The 19846-nt window shown below is 42.2% G+C and overlaps 1 protein-coding gene across 6 annotated transcripts in view; it reads left to right on the top strand.

Annotated features, from left to right (window-relative positions):
• TMCC1 (transmembrane and coiled-coil domain family 1) overlaps positions 1–19846 on the top strand; it is an 83446-nt gene that overhangs the window by 21227 nt on the left and 42373 nt on the right. Inside the window, exon 1 of one of the 6 annotated variants that reach the window (XM_062008742.1) lies at positions 10341–10530. The exons of the other annotated variants lie outside the window; for them this stretch is intronic. Coding sequence (XP_061864726.1) covers positions 10492–10530 — 39 coding nt within the window. The 5' untranslated portion in view covers positions 10341–10491. Of the gene's footprint in view, positions 1–10340; positions 10531–19846 lie in introns of those variants that run through there. 6 annotated transcript variants of the gene reach the window in all.

Here is a 19846-nt window from a genome sequence, read left to right as displayed (position 1 = left end):
AAAATTGTGTAGTAGATTCACAGGTTTTTGCCTCCCTGGGCCCAGACATTTCCAGGCTGCCCTCTGCTTGCCTCTGGGTTACAGGAATGATGGAAAAAAGGGCTTGCTGTCTGCAGTGAGATCCATATAAGGAAACACTCATTTCACTTCTGCAGCCTCCTGACAGGACTTCTTGTGTCCTCATACTCTTCTCTGCTTTCATAAATATTTCAAAATCTGTGGATTTTGATTAGCAGATTAAATCTATATTCTGTTACTGTCTACATTTTGAAAAATAGCTATGTCTGCTGCTGCAATAAGAGTTTCCAGTCTTTAGTTTGCAGTCTCCATGATATTCTCCACTGATGATGTTGACTTTGTGAGTATGGAAAACCTAATAACAGTAAACTTGCTTTTCTTAGTTATTTCTAATGAGACTTTTCAAGGAATAACACTGGTCTACAAACTACATGTTAACATAAACAAGGTAACGTATTCAATTGTACCACCTTTTCAGTATATGTAGCAGAGCTGGGGAAGAACAAGCAATTTCCCTCCAACTATGAACAGTCTTTTAAAGCAGCAATTTGCCAGAAACATTTTCTACAAGTTACTTTGCCCTAAACACCATACAACACACCTGGGACAACCACCTGTGGAAAGACAAAAGGTGGGAGTTTTTAATACTATTAAAAACAGTGTAGAAAAGTCTACCACGGCTCTAAATAATTTGTCTTAGATCTGTGTAAGATCACTTAGGCTTTGACCCATTTCTCAAAAGAACAAGCAGTGTTCTTAACATCGTACTATAATGTTTGTCTTCCCATTCAACTTAGGTAAGTGGTAAATATTTTTGAAATTTTTTTCATAAGTGATCCTGAGTAAAAACTTGTGTCATTTTGGGACTGTGCTTACGTTGAAAATAATATTTGTCATATTAATAGGTCACATTGGTGACAAGCCCTTCTGGGAATGATATATATTATTTTATTTCTAGTACCTGCAGCTGGATCATATTAAAACAGTAATCTCACAAAGTTACGGTAAAGGGAGATCTTCTCCTCATCTGGGAGGGAAAAGTAGGAGTTATCTGTATCCTGACAGCAAGGCATACAAGAATCCAGATGGACTGGTGTACCAGAGCATTTCAGGATAGCTGTAACTTACTCTGTCTTAAAACCTGTGGCTCCAGGAGCTTTTAGGGCTTGCAGCAAATCTGAATGGGCAGCTGTGTGCTGCAAGCGGTGTGACTAATGCAGCTCTGGCCCTTGTGACCGCGGGTGCCACTCACTGCTGCGGGAAAGTGCAGCTCTACACAGAGGCTCTGTGCGGGATAGAGTTGCACTCTTTGCATTTTGTGACAAGATAAGATACTGCAGGTCACTGTAATGGCTTAATTGCAGATTGAGATAGGTCAGGAGTAGTAGTCTGAGGATTGTTTCGCAAACTCAGAAATTAATCTCCCATTGCTTAATTGGTCTGACAGACCATGCTGTACCAGGCACTGCTCTTCCCTGGCTGGGAACAGTAACCTTTGTGAAGCACGAGAGTGGCATCAGGCTCAAAGTCTTACTTATGTGCAAAGAGGAGGCACATTACGTGTAAGGAGAGACAAGAATTTAATTTCACTGCAATTGAAATATTAAGGTTCTAATCTTTAGTCCAGATCTAATTGCTACAGAAAAAATAAAAACAATGCCATTAGAGTTGTTGTACCACACTTCTTAGCTTATAACTGCTTTCTTCGAGTTATTCTCACCCTTCCACTGTTCCTCTGAGTCCCACAGTTGGTGACTTCATTATGGTCAGAATTGGAGGGATGTGGGTGTTACAGCAGGTTGTCATCATCTGAAGTTCTTTGCTGGGGGAATTCAGTGTTTGAGTTGATGGTTTCATCTTCCTTGCCATAGGATGTGCTTGGGATAGTTGGGGTACAGGTTTGCAAACCTTCTGCAACAATCTTCTTCCAAACTTTCTGCAGTAAGAAAACCTCTGTTGGTTATTCCAGCAGGTCCCTGTGTAAGAGGTTTATCATAAAGGCATCTACCTGTTCAATTACATTTCTAAAGTATTCATTTCACTTTCTCATATATATAATTCTGCTAACCTGATATAATGCTAGAAAATAGTAATTAGAAAATTGCTAAAACCTGAATTTGATGTGTAAGTAAAGTTGTAGCTCTCAATGAGAGGGATATGACAACAAAAAATTCTTACTAAGCATTTTCTACAAGAAAAGTGTTTACAAGATATTTTGTACTAAAACTAAATGCTAATCGTAGTTTGTGCTTTCATGAAAGGATATCAGGCAGAGCCACTAGATCAATAGGTAAGTTCACTTTAATTTTGAAAATGAAATGTGGCATCTTTTACTAAAATCTCAATTTGTTCCATCCTGAATGTGGTAACGAAAGAGTTTTTCTTTGGAGAACAGGCTTAGGGTTTGGGGGAGAGGCTGTGTAGAACTAGGAATTGTATATGACAAGCTGTTGTTTACATGGAAAGCATCAGTGAATTTCTGGCTTATTGTCAAGAGCATGGCAATATCCCCTCTGAAGTGGTTTGGGTCCTGGGGCTGTGTGCCTCTGGCCCCTCATGAGCCATGGAGATCAGGAGGGCAGAGCTGTGATGGGTGCTGTAGGACCCCATCTCTTAAGTTTTTGTGTTTAAAGTGGGGCATGAAAGAACTGACAGATTGTTCTGCTGAACACCCTCTGTGGGAGGAAGACAGTTGCTCTTGTGAGCAGCAGTATGCCGGAGTATAGAGGAAGGACAAGCGGCCGTTTGGGTTGTGGACAACTGTTCCCATCCAGGGAACACAAGTGCCTTGCTTTCATTTGGCTGTAGGTTGCAGAGGGAAGTGAATAATCCCTGTGGAAGCCAGGGACAAAACTGCTGGTGAAAAGGAGTTGCTCTAGGCACTGCATCACGCTTGATCTGACTGTTGAGTCAGGGAGGTTGCTGTTCTTTTCAAGAAACAGAGTTATGATCAGTAAATGGTATGGATGCTTCAGCAGGTTTGTGTAACTGATAAAAATTGTAACCAAAGTCGTTTTTTTAAGAAAAAGAATCAGGCCATGCACACAGAGGTGCCAATGTATGCAGAAGACTGTTGGGCATTGTGTTGCCGTCAGGAAAAGCCGGTGTATGGCACAGCCCTGCACTGCTCAAGGCTGATTTGCACAGAGGTTCATCAGAACCAGCTGAAAGGATCTGAATGTGCCAACTCCTTCAACAGCATTTGCTGCCTTTAGTGTGTTTTCTCAATCTGACTGAAATATTTATCTTGCTTGTATAGTTTTGAACAATCCTAAATAGCTAAATCACTGCTGGATAAGATTGTCTTGACTGCACCGTGTAATTGTCATGTATTTCTGCTGACAGTCACAAGCATTCACGCTGCTGACCTAACCAAGGTCAGTCTCCTTACCTAGGTTGCACTTGTGAGTTTTCTACCACACAAGGAACAAATTGAGGTTTTGGCCTAACTGTGCAGACATTCTGCTCTGAAGAGGACAACAGGTGTTTCACTGCAGAGGTGGCAACACTTCACAGCACTGTGGATCAGTTCACAGATAACACTGTGACTGAAGCATTAGCTGGCAGCAGTTTCTCCTGTAATCCCATTGTCTGTGAATGTGCTACTCATTTGGTTACAAGCCTTGCCCGTGTGAGGACAAATTCCCAGCACTGCAGACTACAGTGGGGTAATTCCAAACCAGGAGCACAAAGTGAAGCCTCCCACTCAGTTAAGGCAGTGCTGCAGTCAGAGTCCCTGCCTTTGTTTCTGCTAGGATTGATTACACAGCTTATGCTTTTATACTCCCTTTGGCTAGACTTGTTGGCAAAGCTTTTAAGCCCCTAAATTCTCCTGCAAGCATTTTGGACTTCTGTAAGCTACGAGGAGAGAGTATACCCTCTTTAACAAACTTTATTGCATCACTTTTGTTTAGCATAGAAGTGCAGCTACTAAAGTTTCATTGTTTCAGCAGCAAGCTAAGCAAGAAGGGGTTGGGGAGAATGTTTTCTCTTCAGGAGCCTTCTTAAATTTTTAAAACCATAAAGACCAAACCTTGAGTGGAAACAGACTATAACTGTGAAAGTCTTGTGTGTGAATGTTATGTTGACAAATGACACTGGAGGGTAGGTACACAGCAAAAATATTTAAATATTTCCTGATTCTTTTTTCACCTTCCTTCCAATTTCCACAACATACTGTTTGTTGTTTATAACCACATTTTATACTTGTTTGCATATAGAAAACTTTCTGTTACTTCACCACTGTTAAATATTTGCTAAATATTCAGATGTAATTGATTGTCTATATGTTACACATGCGTACAGGTGTAATACAATCTGTATACAATCTAATGCATTGCCTCTAGGCATTCTGATGCAGTAAGCTTTTTGGACTATCTTTTCAGAAGTTTAGTATGTCCAAGTATTTTGCATCATCTTTAGTCTCTGGCTTCAGAAGTAGAATTTTCAATTCTACCATATATAATTTATTTATAATACAATCTAATGTAATTTATTAGAATTCTATTCAGACTGTGTGGTATATAGGCAGCTTTGCAAGTGTTGGCATTGTGAGAGAGTATTTTGAATGGTTGAAGTGTTTTATGTTCCTGAACAGAGAGAAGAATTCACTGATTAATCTACTACCCAGAAATGAATTGCTGTAGGACAGTAATACTAGGAATGAGTGAGCTATGATAGCCTAGCTAAAGGTGACTAAGGGAAAAAGATGCATGCATGTCTACATAGAAGTAAGAGCCATTGATTATCTATGCAGATGATAAAAATCGTATGAGAAATGCTGAGTGTGAGGCTTCAGCTACAGAGGCAAAGGAGAGAATGTTGTCATCATCAATTTTGCTAATCTGCTGGTTTCATCTGAGTCTGATGTGGATTAAATTTCAGCCAGCTGGCTTCTTTCCCTTATCTCTCTCTCTCCCTGTCTTGCCCAGACTCTGAGCCCCAGCCCCAGGGAGAGAAGAGATCTGGATGTTCATGAAGGAGCTGAGGTACTTTGTGGCAGAGGTGTTGGACAGAGGAAGGTACCAGGTAGTCCTTTCAGCTTTTGGCACCAAGCCCCAAGGGTGGGAGCGTGATTACTCAGAGCTGCCTGTATCTACTGTCAGACAGTGTGGGAACAGAGAAGTTCAGATGCAACAGATAAAATGGCAGGACAGACCAGCCTTCCCTGGCTACCTTTGTTCCACGGTTTTGTTTCGTCCTGATGCAGTTGTGGAAGGAGTTTGCCCCTCATGCTGTTACTGACTGCTTGACTTCCCTTCATAAGCCATCCAACTGGTCATTGGATTCCCAAATGAAACTCAGAAATCCTTTAATCCTTCATGGATCTTTTAACACACAAAAAAGGCCAGGAGAAGATGACAGAGTTCTTCAGAGAAGCTATTTTCAGCCCTGGGAGAATATTGTCACAGAAATGCTGATAAGCCTGGTGGTCTCAACAGCAATTGCGTGACATTTCCAGACCAAGACTGTTCAGGTATAGATGTCCTTCAGTAGGGATTGAATGGTGTACCTGAGGCTTCTGAAGATAGTCAAACTGCAGAACAAGAAGTATTGACCCAGTTCAGAGAGGATAGTGATGCAGCTTCTAGGTGCAGAAGCCCTGAGCATCTGGTATGTGCTCTACCAGCACAAGAAGGTTTTTATAGTGTCTCAGTCCCATCACAGAATGGTAGGGGTTGGAAGGGACCTCCGAAGACCATCTAGTCTAACACCCCCTGCTAAAGTAGGTCCATCTGCAAGACCAGGAGGCACAGGAACACATCCAGGTGGGTTTTGAAAACCTCCAGAGAAGGAGAAAACCTTCTGTGGAGAAGAAACCTTCCTCCCTGTGGAGAAAACCTCCATCAGTTTCCTTTGCTGTCAGCTCTATGTGGTCATTATAAAACTGAGGCCTGTTCACTGGGTAGTGTACTGGTCTTATGTGAGGAAGGATTCCAAGTTCTGGCACAGGACACTTCCTCTGAAAAGAACACACTTCTGCATCTTGAAATCTCAGAGTTACCAGTGACAGGGCAAAATGGTAATAATAATGCTCTTGTATCACATACGAGGTGTTCAGTGCTGAAGTATGCATCTGTAGATGTTACTTTTCAATGTTGATTATAAAATCAACACCTCTGTTTGATCTTTTTGTAACTTTCCCATCAAGTTCTATTTAGAGAACTGCACTGACCCTTCTCATAACCCTTCATGGCCCAACTGCAAATATCTCCTCTATCTTTAGCCTCGGAGTCATTTGATGGCTTTAAAAATAGTCTCAAAACATTTTTCCTTAACAAGGCAAATATTCTCTACTAAGTCACCTTCATTTTCCTACAATATGCCAGCATGCATGGCAGTGAGGTGTACCTTCCCAGTACATACAATAGTATGGAATCAGCACACAACTAACCTCACACAGCTGGATGAATGCCACAGCATGCCATGAGATTCAGGTCTCTTGATTTGCTGTAGCTGGAACATACCGTGGGATCCTTTGGTCATGGTGCCGAGGCTTCCTTCCCATTGAAACTAAGGTCTGAGGAGAGTGCTGGTGAGTGGTGGAGTGCTGGATAATTTAGTCTTGCCCTAGTGCGTAGTCAAAGCTCATTTGGGACATACTCTGGCCTCAAGAGCTGGGAGCTCTTCCTGATTCCAGGAGTTTTGCCCATAGGCTAGAGTTACTCAAAATATTTTCCCCTGTAGGTAAGTCAATATACTGAAGGGATCAATGGTACAGCCATTTAAATCTAATGCAAAAAAGGAGCCCTTTTTGATTCATGTTACAATTCTGTCTGAGATGGATTGAAAAATTTGTACATGATGTATAACTTCTCAGAATAAATGCTGAGAATGCAAAAAAACACCATTCAAGTGTGTGGGGCCTCAGTCATTTATTAATTGGATGGATAAATTAGCAGAAATTAAACAAAAGCATGTAGTTTTGGAGGTAGTCAACATCCAACTGGACATTTCCTGACTTCAGCAGCTGTTCTGAAACAGCTGGAACCTACCTTGCAGTGTAGGGTACATCTTTGGTCTTGAGTTTGACATACTGCTTTCTGTGTCAGCCCAGACATTTACCAAGAGTAAAGTATGTGGCACTGCTCAGGAGGCTGTGTTTTGCTTTTGCTCAGGTGACCAATCTCTCTGCCTTGTGAGCATACAGATCAAGTCACTTGTGTGGTGGTAGTCATCCAGTGCCTTTCTGTAGTTTTCCACCATATGCCCAGAAAACTTCCAGTGCTTGCTTGTGAAAGAATGCTACAGTGGATCTGTTCAGTGCAGCATACGATGCTGTCGGGTCCTAGCTGTATGCAGCACATGTGATACCCTAGTCAACTGTGTATGCATCATGGGTACTCAGGCTCTGGTTAGACTGAGTCTGTGTCATGCCACTGAGTCTGCAATAACGGGGCAGTCCTAATCTTTTTTCATTTTTTTTTTCCTGTAGTATTGGATTCCTTTAGATTTCCATTGGCTTTAAAGTTTCAGGATGTGCCCAACATGTGAAAGTAAACACAGCAAATCACTACCTGATACATTGATCTTATTTGACTTTTTTGAGGCAAAAAATACCCACACATTAATTAAGTGACTTTCTTGTGGCTGAGTATGTTTTCATAAACATACTGGTCTGCAACATTTATAATGTTAGTCAAGAGGGAGAAATACTGCAACTGCAACTTAGCACGATGTTCATGGAGCACTCAGATCATGCTTCTAGTGGTGGTGCAGAATGTGCTGTGTGGGTTAAGTAGCAGTAGCCAGTTGTGAGTAATGTGCCATCCCAAGTGGACTTTTTGATCTAATTCCATGTTCTGAGTAGTGTAGTGACAGTCTAAGGTTTAAGTTTTCCTAGTAAATCAGGCTGTATAGTTGGCACTAAATAACTGTTGCTGTTGTAGATGATTGGAGCAAATGAGCTGAATGCTGTTTGAACAGTACGCTTTTGTTTAATTAGACTTGGAATATGAAATCTTTCATGGAGTCTTTAGCTTAATCTCTACCATCTGACATCGTCATACATACTGATGGCATGTCTTCTTTGGATATCCTGAGTCAAATAACATATATACAGGAAGGAATAATTTACTTGGGTTTAAAACTGTGACACAGCAGAAAGAACATAGAAACAGTTGAGAAGAGGAAAATTTTTGATATTCATATGAACAAATTCGTGTGTTTTCTGTAGTGAAATATCTACCTGTTATGCACAAAGCATGGCTATAACTTGGTCTCCGACATGAAAGGATTTTCTGAATAGCAGTTCAGATTCATTGAGGTGTTGTTTCTTTCTCATTTCATTTTGAATAATTGCTTCTGAAGAACTGGAATTGAGTCTTTATCTGTCATGTTTAAATGTCAGTGTAGTACTAAAGTAACTCCACAGTGCCTATGGCCAATATTGTAAGTACTGGGCAAAAAGGGAGGCACAATGTTTTTCACGTCCTCTACAGAAGTCTGGCCTCTGTCAGTAGTTGTTTTAGTACAGACAATGGATTTTTTAGGCCTTTTGACGTTGGGACTTTCAAACAACGCAAAACCAAAAAGCTGTGAGGAAGCATGCGTTGTTCCTCCTGTCTGTACAGAAGACAGCACACCACCCTGCAGCAGCAGACCAGAGCACACATGCTTTGCCTTGCAGCAGAAGGGCTGTTTCAGCTGCTGAGATGTGGCAGTGCTCGGTGTCCCTTTGTACTGGAAGGCAGCATGAAGAACTACCTGTTAGAAAGGTAATTGGGCTGCTTAGAAATGTTCTGTCTTCCTGCCGTGTCTGGGACATGTTCACTTTGTAACAACTCCAGCTTAACTTCTTACTCCTTGTTTTCTTTCATGCCAGACAGAACTCAGCCAACAGAGTATTCGCCAGACATTAATCATGTTAGCCATGAAACTCAAATTTGCTTTTAAACCGTGCCTGTAAAGGTAGGGGGGTATTGAGAGCCATGATGATCATCTGCTTGCAGAACAAATGCACCAGCAAGTCAGTCACTGAATTCCATTAGTATTAACAAAAATCTGGGACAAAGAGAAGAAAGATGGGAGTTGTACCTGGTGTTTATGAAGCCTGTCTGCCACTTTGAGCTTTTGCAAGGCATATGAGCATTTATTTTTACAAAAGTTTTGTACTTTCTCATACTGAGTCACACAGTGACTGAATGGAAGGACCAGCCTTGCTTTCATTACAGCAAGATGCATCCTTCTCCATGCGGGAGGCCGAAAAATGTGTTCTGGGAGGCAAATTTTGCAAAAGAGTACTTTGGATAAGATTTGGTGATGTAAACACCAGACTTTTTTCTAGTATTCTTCTTTTAGGGAGTCTGGAAACTCAGTATGTCTTTGCCAAAGTCATATTCCATTAAATGACACAGGTCTATGTTCAACCGTTTTGGGTTGTCTCATGGACCTCATTTCTATTGCTGTTATCTTTTTTATCACTTTCTGCATGGCTGCATCATCTGTCGTACTTCAGTGACAGTCTGTTCATGTCACTGAATTGCTCCGCTTACCTGTTTGCAATGTCTGCAATGCTTGCGATCATTCCAACAATGAGCTGTGTGCCTGCATCATGTGAGATGGATCCCTCCAGCACAGGCCCTGGAACTGAATTCAGGCCTCCCCCGGAATTTGCACATTTTTCCATCCATCAAATGGGGCTAGTAGTGGCATTTGAGAATTAATGGACCTGAAAGTGACATTTTACTGGAATTCTCGAACAGCTGGCATTTGCAAGGTTTTATGCCTGCTGGATTTCGGATGACCCTCCTCGATTCTTTCAGTCAGAATTGTAGAAATTCTCCATCAGTTTTCGGGTGTCTGACTTACAATTCAGACAGAACACGTGCAGCAGCTCGTACGCCCTTTAAACTTTTGTGTGAGGGGGGAATGGAGAATGCAGGATATGTCTTTGAATTTCTTTATTTACTTAGTGTGTAGGGAAAGAAGTAGGAAAGCATCCCAAGGGGGGGATTGAGGGGAGCACCTTCTGCCTGGAAGAGGGAAAGGACGCCCAGGGGCAAAGGGCATCGAGGCTGGGGGGTACCGGGCCGGCCCTGGCTTCCTTCCTTCGTCTGCTGCCCAGGGCTCGCTCCTCGTCCCGTGCCTGTGTGGGGACGGGGACGGAGCCGTTTCCCGGGATCTCCGGGCCCCGCTGCCGCGCTCGGCCCCGCGCTGCCCGTAGCCGCGGACGCCCGGCGGGGCCGGGCCTTTCCTGGCAGCCGCTCCGGGGCGGGGCGGGCGTGCCGGTGCCCGCCCCCCGCAGCGGCAGGGGAGCGCCCGCCCGCCCGGCCCGGCCCGGCCCGGCCCTGCTCTCATCTGCTGTACTCGGGCTGTCGCCGCACCGGGAAGCGCCTCAAGTTGCCGGGCGGGCGGCCCGCGCTGTGGCCGCCGGCGGCCCCGGGATGCGCCGTCTCAGCTGACTGCAGCGGCTGCCGCCCTGCTCTTCCATGCCCCGCTGCAGACCGCTTTGTCCGCGGCCCGAGGCAGACCATGGTCCAGCGCTTCAGCCTCCGCCGGCAGCTCTCTAAGGTGGGTCGCGTTCCGCCGCCGGATCGCTGGGCATCGGCGAAACCTCAGCCCACCCGGGGAGGGCGAGTCCGTGTGGAAGTGGCGGCTCTGTCTTTTGTTCTTGCCTCTCAGAGACACAAAGGGGTTCTGTTTGCTGTTGGGTTTTGAAGCAGACTGTTTGTTGTCCTAGTACTACCATTACCATGTAGGTTTTGGGAGAGTCTGCAGCTTCCTTACTCAGTTTAATCTCAGGACTGAAAGAAGGGGGTGTGTGAAAAGGGGGAACAGAACAGCAGCTGTGCCAATGTGCACAAGGGTGTACAAGACAGTGCCCTGTGATGGTCACTTACACGTGTGCTCTGTACTAGCTGGAATGTCTGTAGTAGTCGGGAATATTAATTGTCCCAATGACACAACTGCAAAGGTAGGAGGAAAGCTTTCCGTCCTGTCTTTGAAGCGCTCAGTAGCTCTTGTTAATACAGTGTTTTAAGAACAAAGGAGTTGCTGTGAACAGGTTTTGCTGTTTAATGGTTACAAGTGTTATAATTTATTTCAAGAGCTTGCTTTACAGGAGAGAATAGTTGATCTGTGTAGTCTTGCAGTTTTGTCACTGAATCTATCCAGTGCGTGTAGTTTGAAAAATATTTGTGTAAAACCAGTCCATGAATAGAAGCGAAGCTGCATACAGGTAAGAGCAGCTCTCCTGCAGAGCTGCCAGCACAGCCCTGTGTTGGCATCCCACCCTTCCCCTTGCACAGACTTGGTTCTAGGCATAGGAACTGCGATATTAGTTGGACACTTAAATGGTAAGCTCAGTTTTCACTCTGTATTTAAGCTTTTCTTCTCCTTGCCATTCCCTCTATGTGTATGTAAAGGTTTTAAAATGCATTCATCACAATGTTAAAGTACTGTTACTAGCATTTAAAATAGGTCAGAATTCACATCCTGCAGACTGTCTTGGGAAAAGGTATGGCTTTGCAATAAATTAGTGGTTTTCTTACGTATCTGTGGGGTTTTTTCTGTATCTCCTCATCCTAAGGAAAGGGATGTGGCTATTTTTAAGGGGTTTGAACAAGTGAAACTTGCAACTTTTAGTGATTTTGTTCCATGGCAAGAGCTGTGCCTGCAAGCAATAGGAGTCTGCACAGACACAGAGTAATCTTCCCTCGAAAGAGACTTGATCTAGTTATTAATGAACTTCATGTCTAAGCTCTCTTTATATGGGGCAGCCAAAATACCTTTAACTCCTTTGGACAACTTAATTCTTGTTCATCAAGGCAGGCAGGGTGATTTGGAAAAATGTTTACACTGAGTTTTTACTATAGGAGAACTGTTTCCAAACTGGTTTTCTCTCTCTCCATTTTTCTGCTGTCTGACACAATTGTGTCTTGCACTGAATTAGCTCTGGTTATGTCAAGCCTACTTCAAACAATTGTCTAGCCTTGACAACTTCTTAATGTCTTTGTTTTAATTGTATAAGATGCACAACTTTTCCAGTATGATGAACTGAAGGAAAAAAATGAGAGCTTGGTCTGTATTTACCAAAATAAAAACTGTAGTCGTACAAAGAAAGAGTCAGAACGGATTATGTTTGTCTAGGGTTGGATGTAAGATGAGAAGTTTATCTCCCTGTTTCCTCACTGACTTGATTCTTTCATGGTTGCTTTCTTAGGTGTCAAAGTTAACAAATGTCAGTGTAGGACCTGCATCACCTGTGTTAACGTCTTAGGTGAAATAGGACATTATTAAATGGTGTGCTTTTGTTATACAGCTGCAAAGTCACATTCCAGTTGCTAACTATATTTAATGGTGGAGGTTTCCAATAGAATGTGATGGTGCAGATTTGAGAGTTACAAACTGAAAAATGCTGCCACCAGTGCATAGAAGACTTGAGCAAAGAAGGCATAGGACTTCTTGAGGAAGCAAAAATATGGCTTCGTGTTACAGGGTTTAGCCTCAAATAGCTGGTTTCCCCTTCCAACACGGCTATTTGCTCTGCACGGCTTTGACCAAAGCCTTTAAGCTGCCCAGTCTTTGTCTTCCATCTATGAGTGGGCTTAATGCCTTTCTCTTATTTACATAAGCACTGTCAAATTTGGAAACGCTGTTCTGAGGAGACCTGCATAAACACTTAACTGGGTACTAATTTATGAAACATTTGCATTTGATAACCTGTTTGTGTCAGGGATTTCAGAAAATTTTACACAGACTTCAAGTTTACTTACTTTCTGTTTCACATATACCAAATCAGTATTTAGTATTTGTGGGTTACTGCTTGGACTATGTGTTAGTTTGAGTCACAAATTATTGTGCCTTTGCTGTTAAGACCTAAGAGCAAAACATTTATCTTTTTTTTTTTTTTAAATCAGTTCAACACATGTTTTCCTCAGATCAAACTCAGATTGTTCACTTTGTGTTCCCCCCGCTTTTCCCCCTCTTCCTCCCTAAATATCCTATGTGTTGTCCAAGTATTTTGTTTCAAACCATTGTCCATCTTGCACTGTTTGGAAATCCTTGCAGGGCCTACAGTTATTGTCGCCCGAGACCTCAGGAAGGGCTGTTGCTCCTGTGTTATGGTTAGCTGGGGAACTCCCTTGCTCTTGGAGCGATAGTACAAAACAGTATTAAACTTTTCCTCATCTTGACTTTGTCCAGCTGTTTTAGCTGGGTTAATCAAAGGAAAATAATGGAAGGTCACTCACCTTCACAGCAAACTTTCTGTTGTGCTGCAAGTCTGTCCCTGGCATACTTCACCATAAATCATGCATGTGCACTCCCTTGGGTCAAGTAGGTGATGAACTTATCACCGTCACTGCAAGGGTAGTTATTCAGATATTTTCTGTTGCTTCTAATGGAAAGGTGGGTTTCAAGCCAACTGGAACATCTCAATAATTACTCCTCACATAAGTTAGTTTTTTATCTCTTCTTGCGTGCACATTTTGTAAGGTTTACTGGGCAAAAGGCTTGTCTAAACAAAGCTGAGAGGTGGTGCGATGTAAATAGATGTCCAGGCACTGCTGGCCATCATAGGGTTTAATTCGTACTCGCAGTGATTGGAAATATCATGAACTTTTCTAGGCAAGATGAGTCCCTCAAGAAGGTAATGAGCTTCCACTGCATTATCTCACTTAGAGGAACGTGGGAAAATGTTGCAGTGATATCACCTTCATGCTATGAAAATGAGATGCTGGCGCTCTGTTTCAAGAAGTAGGAGTAGCAGGTTTCAGGAGGAGTTTGTCCTGTCTCAATGTAACAGCTTCATGAGTGCCGTGAGAGCGGGAAAGTAAAATAGACTCAAAGCATCTTCCCTCACAGGTAACTAACAGGGCATGTGAGCCTCCCTCTGCAGAGATATTAGATGTAGGACTAGAGGCTTTGTGAAACAAACATTACTAATAATCCAAAGAATTGCCTGTATACATGTCAGCTTGGGGCCTGCTGAATTGCATGTGATTGCTCATTGCCAGGTAGACTCGGGATGTTAAAGGATATAAACACAGACTGCAGATAGAATGCAGCTTACATAAATGGATCTTTCCTTTTAATAATGAAATTCCACAGCTTGTGGCAGTTTGCTCTACAGAATATCATCATACTTTATAGTAGGTGCTTACACGGGGCTTGATAGCAATAACAACTGGAATTTGCTACCAGCAGTAATTAAAGGAAACATTACAAGTGTTGTCATCTTGATTCTGAATTAGTTACCTTTAAGGGTCCTTTGTAGAGATTTTGGCTTGTACAGTATTTGCCCCTCTTCCCTTAGTTCTGGGTGATAAATCCAACTGGCTTATTTCTCATACACTGTTTCTACAGAGGTAGAGGAGAGTTTGCCCTCATTTTGCAAATCTTCCATTGTGGATGTGAAATTGCATGCTAAAAGTGCATATGTAAACTATGTCCTTTTCAAAAAGGATAGAAAAGCTTTTACACTAGAGGAAGGCCTTAGAAGTTTAGGGTAAATAAAATAACAGGAGCAAGAGAACTTGAGTTAGTTTTCAACATTTACATGACATCCAGTTTGGGACTCCCCATCTTGACAAAGGACATGTGACATTATGTGTACACGTCATCATCTTGTTTAACTCTCAGAAGCCTGTGAGCACTGTCAGCTATGAAAATTCCATAACTAGTAAAAGTTTCAATTCTGGAATGACTAAGTACTCCCAAAAAAATGAGATTTGAAGGAGTTCTTAAATTAGCATGGGATAGCCTTTTACGCAGGCACATGTTTTGCTTGCTGAAGTATGTCTGCCTTGGGGATGGGCTGAAAGCCACTGCCTGCACCATCAGTGTGGAAGGACCCAGGATCCTGTGGGTGTTAAACAAAAGCTTACAGGGGAAAGAGATATTCCTGTTGTCAGAAATAAATTATTTCCACCTGATCACATTAGCAACAGGACAACAGGAGCAGAGGAAGCCAAGGGTGACAAGTTAGTGTGAAGGAGGTTTTGCACTGGAGAATGGATTGCAAAGCATGTGAAATACTAGTGCAGAACTCTTACCCTTAGATCTTCCATATTTGGGACTGCTGTTTTGCAATGGCACTGAAGTTTCAAACAGTATTCTCTGTTTAAATAAAGCTTTTAGTTGGTGTATGTTCTTTCTTTCAATGAAATGTAGGTTGCTGTTCTCTTTATGCTTTTGCAATTGGTCATATATGGGGATCAGGCCCATTAATCTCAAAAATAATAGTGTATTGCAGAGGTCTGGAGACTCAGAGTCCTGGAATTGAGTAGGGAAGTTGTGTGTCAGGTGTAGGAGTTTACCCTACCATATAATAACAATTAATTTAAGTACTTGTCAGATTTGGAGCTGTTCTCTCATTTGTTTAGTGCTTTCGGAATTGAAGTCGTGTCTTGGCAGTACTCTAATAACTTAATCTGTTTTGTCTTTCAGTCTTCTCATTGGTTTACGTATGAGTTAATTTAATTTGGATTTTTTTTCCCTAAAATGCTGTTTCATACCAGCTATAGAAGTTCAGAGCTATGCTGTAGTCTGTAAAATTATCCTTTTAGTACCATAATGGAGTTGGAGAGAATACAGCATTTGTACAAAGACTGCTAGAAGTAAATGGTTGCATAAAGTACAAGACCTTAAGCACTTGAGACATTTAAAAAATTAGATAGTCCACTGAACAGGTAGAAAAGGTTGTGGATTATCCAAACAAGTTAGCTAATCAGTAGTGAGGAAAGAACTTCTGGTGGACAAATCGGAGTGCGCACATTTTTTCATGTATATCTTGCATTTAGGCTGATGGAGATGTCCCAGCCTAGAACGTCACTATGCCACAGTGAAAATGTACATCTCTTGATCCCTCTTTGAACACATGGTTAATTTTGCAAGAGAGGAGTCTGTGTTCCAGCTACTCCTGCCATTTCATTCTGTCATGTCTCCAGCTAATCAGATGTACCTCAGATACCATCTGTAACCAGCAGAGATATTCTTTTTATATATATCGTAAGTTTGAGCAACTGACACATCACTCAGCTGAATACTGTGTTTCACTCCCTTGAGATGTCTCTTTCATCTAGCAGGTTGGATCTGACTACCAAAATGCTTAACAAAAAGCAAGGACATTTGAACTTTCTTTGTATGTTTAAAATATTAAATGATGATGATGATGATAAGGTGTATGGATTCTGGTTCTGTAGTATCATTCAAGCTGTTATCTTCTAGTATTGTAATAGTAAACAGTACACATTTAAAAGACTGGTTTGCTGCTAGGCCTGAAATGTTGAAGCTTTGAATGCTTTCTTGAGGCTCAAGAAGTAGATGTACTAGTGGCTAACTTTGCTTTTCTGATATTTTTTGTAAGAGGGTATATAAATATTCACCTGGTGAACTGATGCTCTCTATGCAAGCTTCAGTGTCTGGGCTGCAAATTGCAAACTGCTTGTGAGTACCAAGAGTCAGTATCAAACAGGCAGTTCACACATACCTGAGTCAGAAGTATTGACTGTGCAGTTGTCTTTTTTGATGCATACTGATGACTGCAGTGCTGCAAAGGGAGAGATGCACTGTGTAGGCGAAGCTGGGGTGTGGAACCATGAGCAGACAACTCCCATCCAAGGTGGTTCTATGTTTACAACACTGGCCTACTCATTGCTCAAAATGACAATGATTGCATCTCAGGGTTGAACCTTGGATAGCTAAGGCATGGTATAAAACCAGACATGGAAGGAATTCCAGGGTTTCTTAATAATTCTCGAGTCTGTGTTATCTTGCAGATTTCAAAGGCAGCTCATCATTTAGACTGGCAGGTTGACCTGTGTCATACACTTCAAGTGAACTATCGCGGTATGTTCCAACCATATGCAGCCTCTAGGCAGTCTAATTAAAACTCTGGCATTCATTAAGGGAAAACCTTAGGCACTGTTTACCAAGATTAGATTAGCATGGGGCTTAAAAAACTGTCTGATAACTTGCAGTACCAAATGTGATAGTTACCTACAGGAATTCCACACATTTCTCCTAACTCCAGGTACTACACAGAATGGAATCCCTGCAAGAAGATGCATTTTTACATATTAATGGAGGGTGAACTTCTTTTTATAAACCTTATTTTTTGTCTACAAAAGATGCGAGCCAGTGATTTGTTTTATCCAGAGATGGAGCACTTTCAGAACACAACTCAACAATCTGGTGATAGCATTTGGAGAAATAAAGCATTAGTTATTTAAAGAAAATCTACAAGGCTAGCAATTCACTGCACATTAACTTCATTTTGCTACATTTGTCCATCCACGTGGGTGCAGAAAACTTGCTGCAGGAAGCAGCCACCGTGGTACTTGTTTGCCAGGCAGAATATTGAGGAGAGCTGGTGTCTTACCAGCCAGCATCACTACAATGAAGTAGCATTAGTGAGAGGCCTCGTTGAAATTATATTGAAACTTTGCCTAAAGGTGGGATCTCCAGGAAAATCATTAACATATTTCCATTACTGAACATCACTTCTGAAAAATATTACAGTCCCTCAAACAAGGCAGAAACTGCCACACGTTCTGGTACAGATGGCCGTGAAACATCTCACAGCAGAGGCCCAAGGCTCAGGACAGAGCTGCACTGTGGCATTCCCTGTCTGGCAGGCAAGAGGCCACTGGGTTTCCTGCTTTCTTCTGGTGCCACATTGTGAGGATTCTCATTTATGCAGACACCATTAAGGGCTCAGTGTGTGTGGTGGTGGGTACAAGATCATTAATGTGAACACAGTTGCTCTTAGCTGTTAATTTCTTCTCCTAACAGTGCTAACTATACTGCTGCTTCTAGCTAACAAAGCAGCCCTTCTGTATCTGCTCTCACACATCTTTGAAATAAAAAAACCAGGCATTTGGTGTCCTTAGTAAATGCCAAATCATAAGTTCAAATGTCCCCAGTCAGGAAGCAGCATTCAAAATGGATTTGATTGAAATTGGCCCTTGCAGCAGGGCTGTCTTGTGCCTGGTAGCTGATGCCATGTTTCTGATTGCTCAGTGTGCAGACATCATCCAAGCTAAGGCATGTACCCAATGTCCAAGGGAGAGAAGCAGAATTTAGGTTAAAACTGCTGTATAACAGCCACCGTAAATGAAAACCAGTTGGGTTCTGAAGTTCTACAGTAGCAAAGTTCAGAGGAGAAGTACAAAAACATCTGTTTTTGGGGAATGCTTAAAAAAGGATCAAACTGATTTTTACATATACACTTTTTTATGTAACTCTTTGATAAAGAAATAACAGTGGAGTACATTGTGTCTGAAAGAGCAAAAATTAGTTGCCATTGTTTCTTGAACATTAACCTAATATACTTAAGACCTCTGCCAGGTCGGGCTTTGGGCTCAGTGTGCCATGTGCATCTCAGGCTTCCTGCTTCAAGTCTTGCAAGGCTGATTACCTCTCTTGCATGGTCTAGTCCTTTCTACACCTGGAAAGCCAAGTAGCTTTTGATGTGTTTTTGCCTTTAGTATGTTCTGGTGGTTGAGAGAGCTGCTAATTGACTGTGGGTTAATGGATCAGCAGGTGGCTCTCATCTTTGTTTCTTTAGTTGTGTGAAATGGATTGGAGCATGGTAAGGATGCTCGGTGGTGGGAAGTGAGTTTGGCTATTTTTGCTTTTATCTGGGATGCTCAGAGAACTGTTTCCCCAGGGGGAAAGTTATCACATTAAATGCAGGGTACTCTGTGAACTCTTTGCAGCCTCACACCATGTTACTATTCAGGACTGGAAAACAATGTTTCTAATATTTTTGTCATCAGTTATCCTAGATAGATTATCTCAGATATTCTTGTGGATGCTTCAGTCACTGTTCTAATAGTTGGGAGTTTCTTGTTCCCCCCCCCCCCCCCCCCCAAATAATTGGATAGATGGATCTTACAAGAGCAGCTCAGTTCACACTTGGTTAACATTTATGTTCAAATACACCAAAACTTTCTAAATCCAGAAGCAGGCAGATGAGACTGATATGCATTGGCTCTCACTCCACCCTGACAGGGGACTTTCTAGCATTGGATCAAAAGCTGATGATTCAGCACCTGCTGTTTTATCAGGGCAATGAGAAAAAAGGATCCAACTGTATTGAGTGAGCTCAGCAAAAGTTATCTTTGGGGCATTTACAAGCCAGCAGTATAGGAATTAAAATCCTGTTGATGTCTTGGTTGCAGTTCAATGGGGAAGAGTTTCTTTTGCAAAGATAGAAGAGAGGTGTAAGTGTCTTTTCATGCCCCTCTGTTGTTGCTCATAAGTTAGTTCAGGCTGGAAGACATCTCTGGAGTTCACTTGCCCCATGACCTGCTCAAGGCTGGCTATCTTCAACACTGCATTCCTTTCTCTTTAGAATCTATGACAGGGCAGATAAGCTCCCACACTTACTAATGAGCTGCGAAATTCCAATCCAGACCAGGAATGAAGAAGACTCAATTATGTCTGAGATTCCACACATTTAGGTAAAATTCCCTGTTCTTATGCTCATTTTCTGAAGAATTTGCTATTTTTATTTCTGGAGCCGACTTTTGTTACTAAGTTTTGTGCTGTGGCTGTGCTGGTGGTTGTGTTCTGGTTTGGGAATACACAGTAAACCAGCTGCTGCCAGCTGCTTTAGTAGTTCATTTTTTTTGAGGGAGATTTGCATGACACTGTGTCTCCCAGTTTTGCAGGAGAATGGAAGGTGCTTTTGCCCCAGCTTCATGAGTAGGGTTCTCTTCAGAGCCACCTTACTGGCACAATGTAGAAGGAAGAAAAAGCCTCTGTTCTTGAAATAATTACTGTTTATGAACTTACTGCAGGGCTGGCTATTGCAAACTTCTGGGGTGCTCTGCTTAATGAATTCCCTTCTGGTGAGAAGGAGTGTGGGTCTATGAGAGAG

The sequence above is a fragment of the Colius striatus genome, chromosome 15, assembly GCF_028858725.1.
Source record: "Colius striatus isolate bColStr4 chromosome 15, bColStr4.1.hap1, whole genome shotgun sequence".
In the NCBI taxonomy this organism is placed as follows: Eukaryota; Metazoa; Chordata; class Aves; order Coliiformes; family Coliidae; genus Colius; species Colius striatus.
Note: the sequence above shows the minus strand (reverse complement) of the source record. Positions and strands in the feature narration are given on the sequence as shown.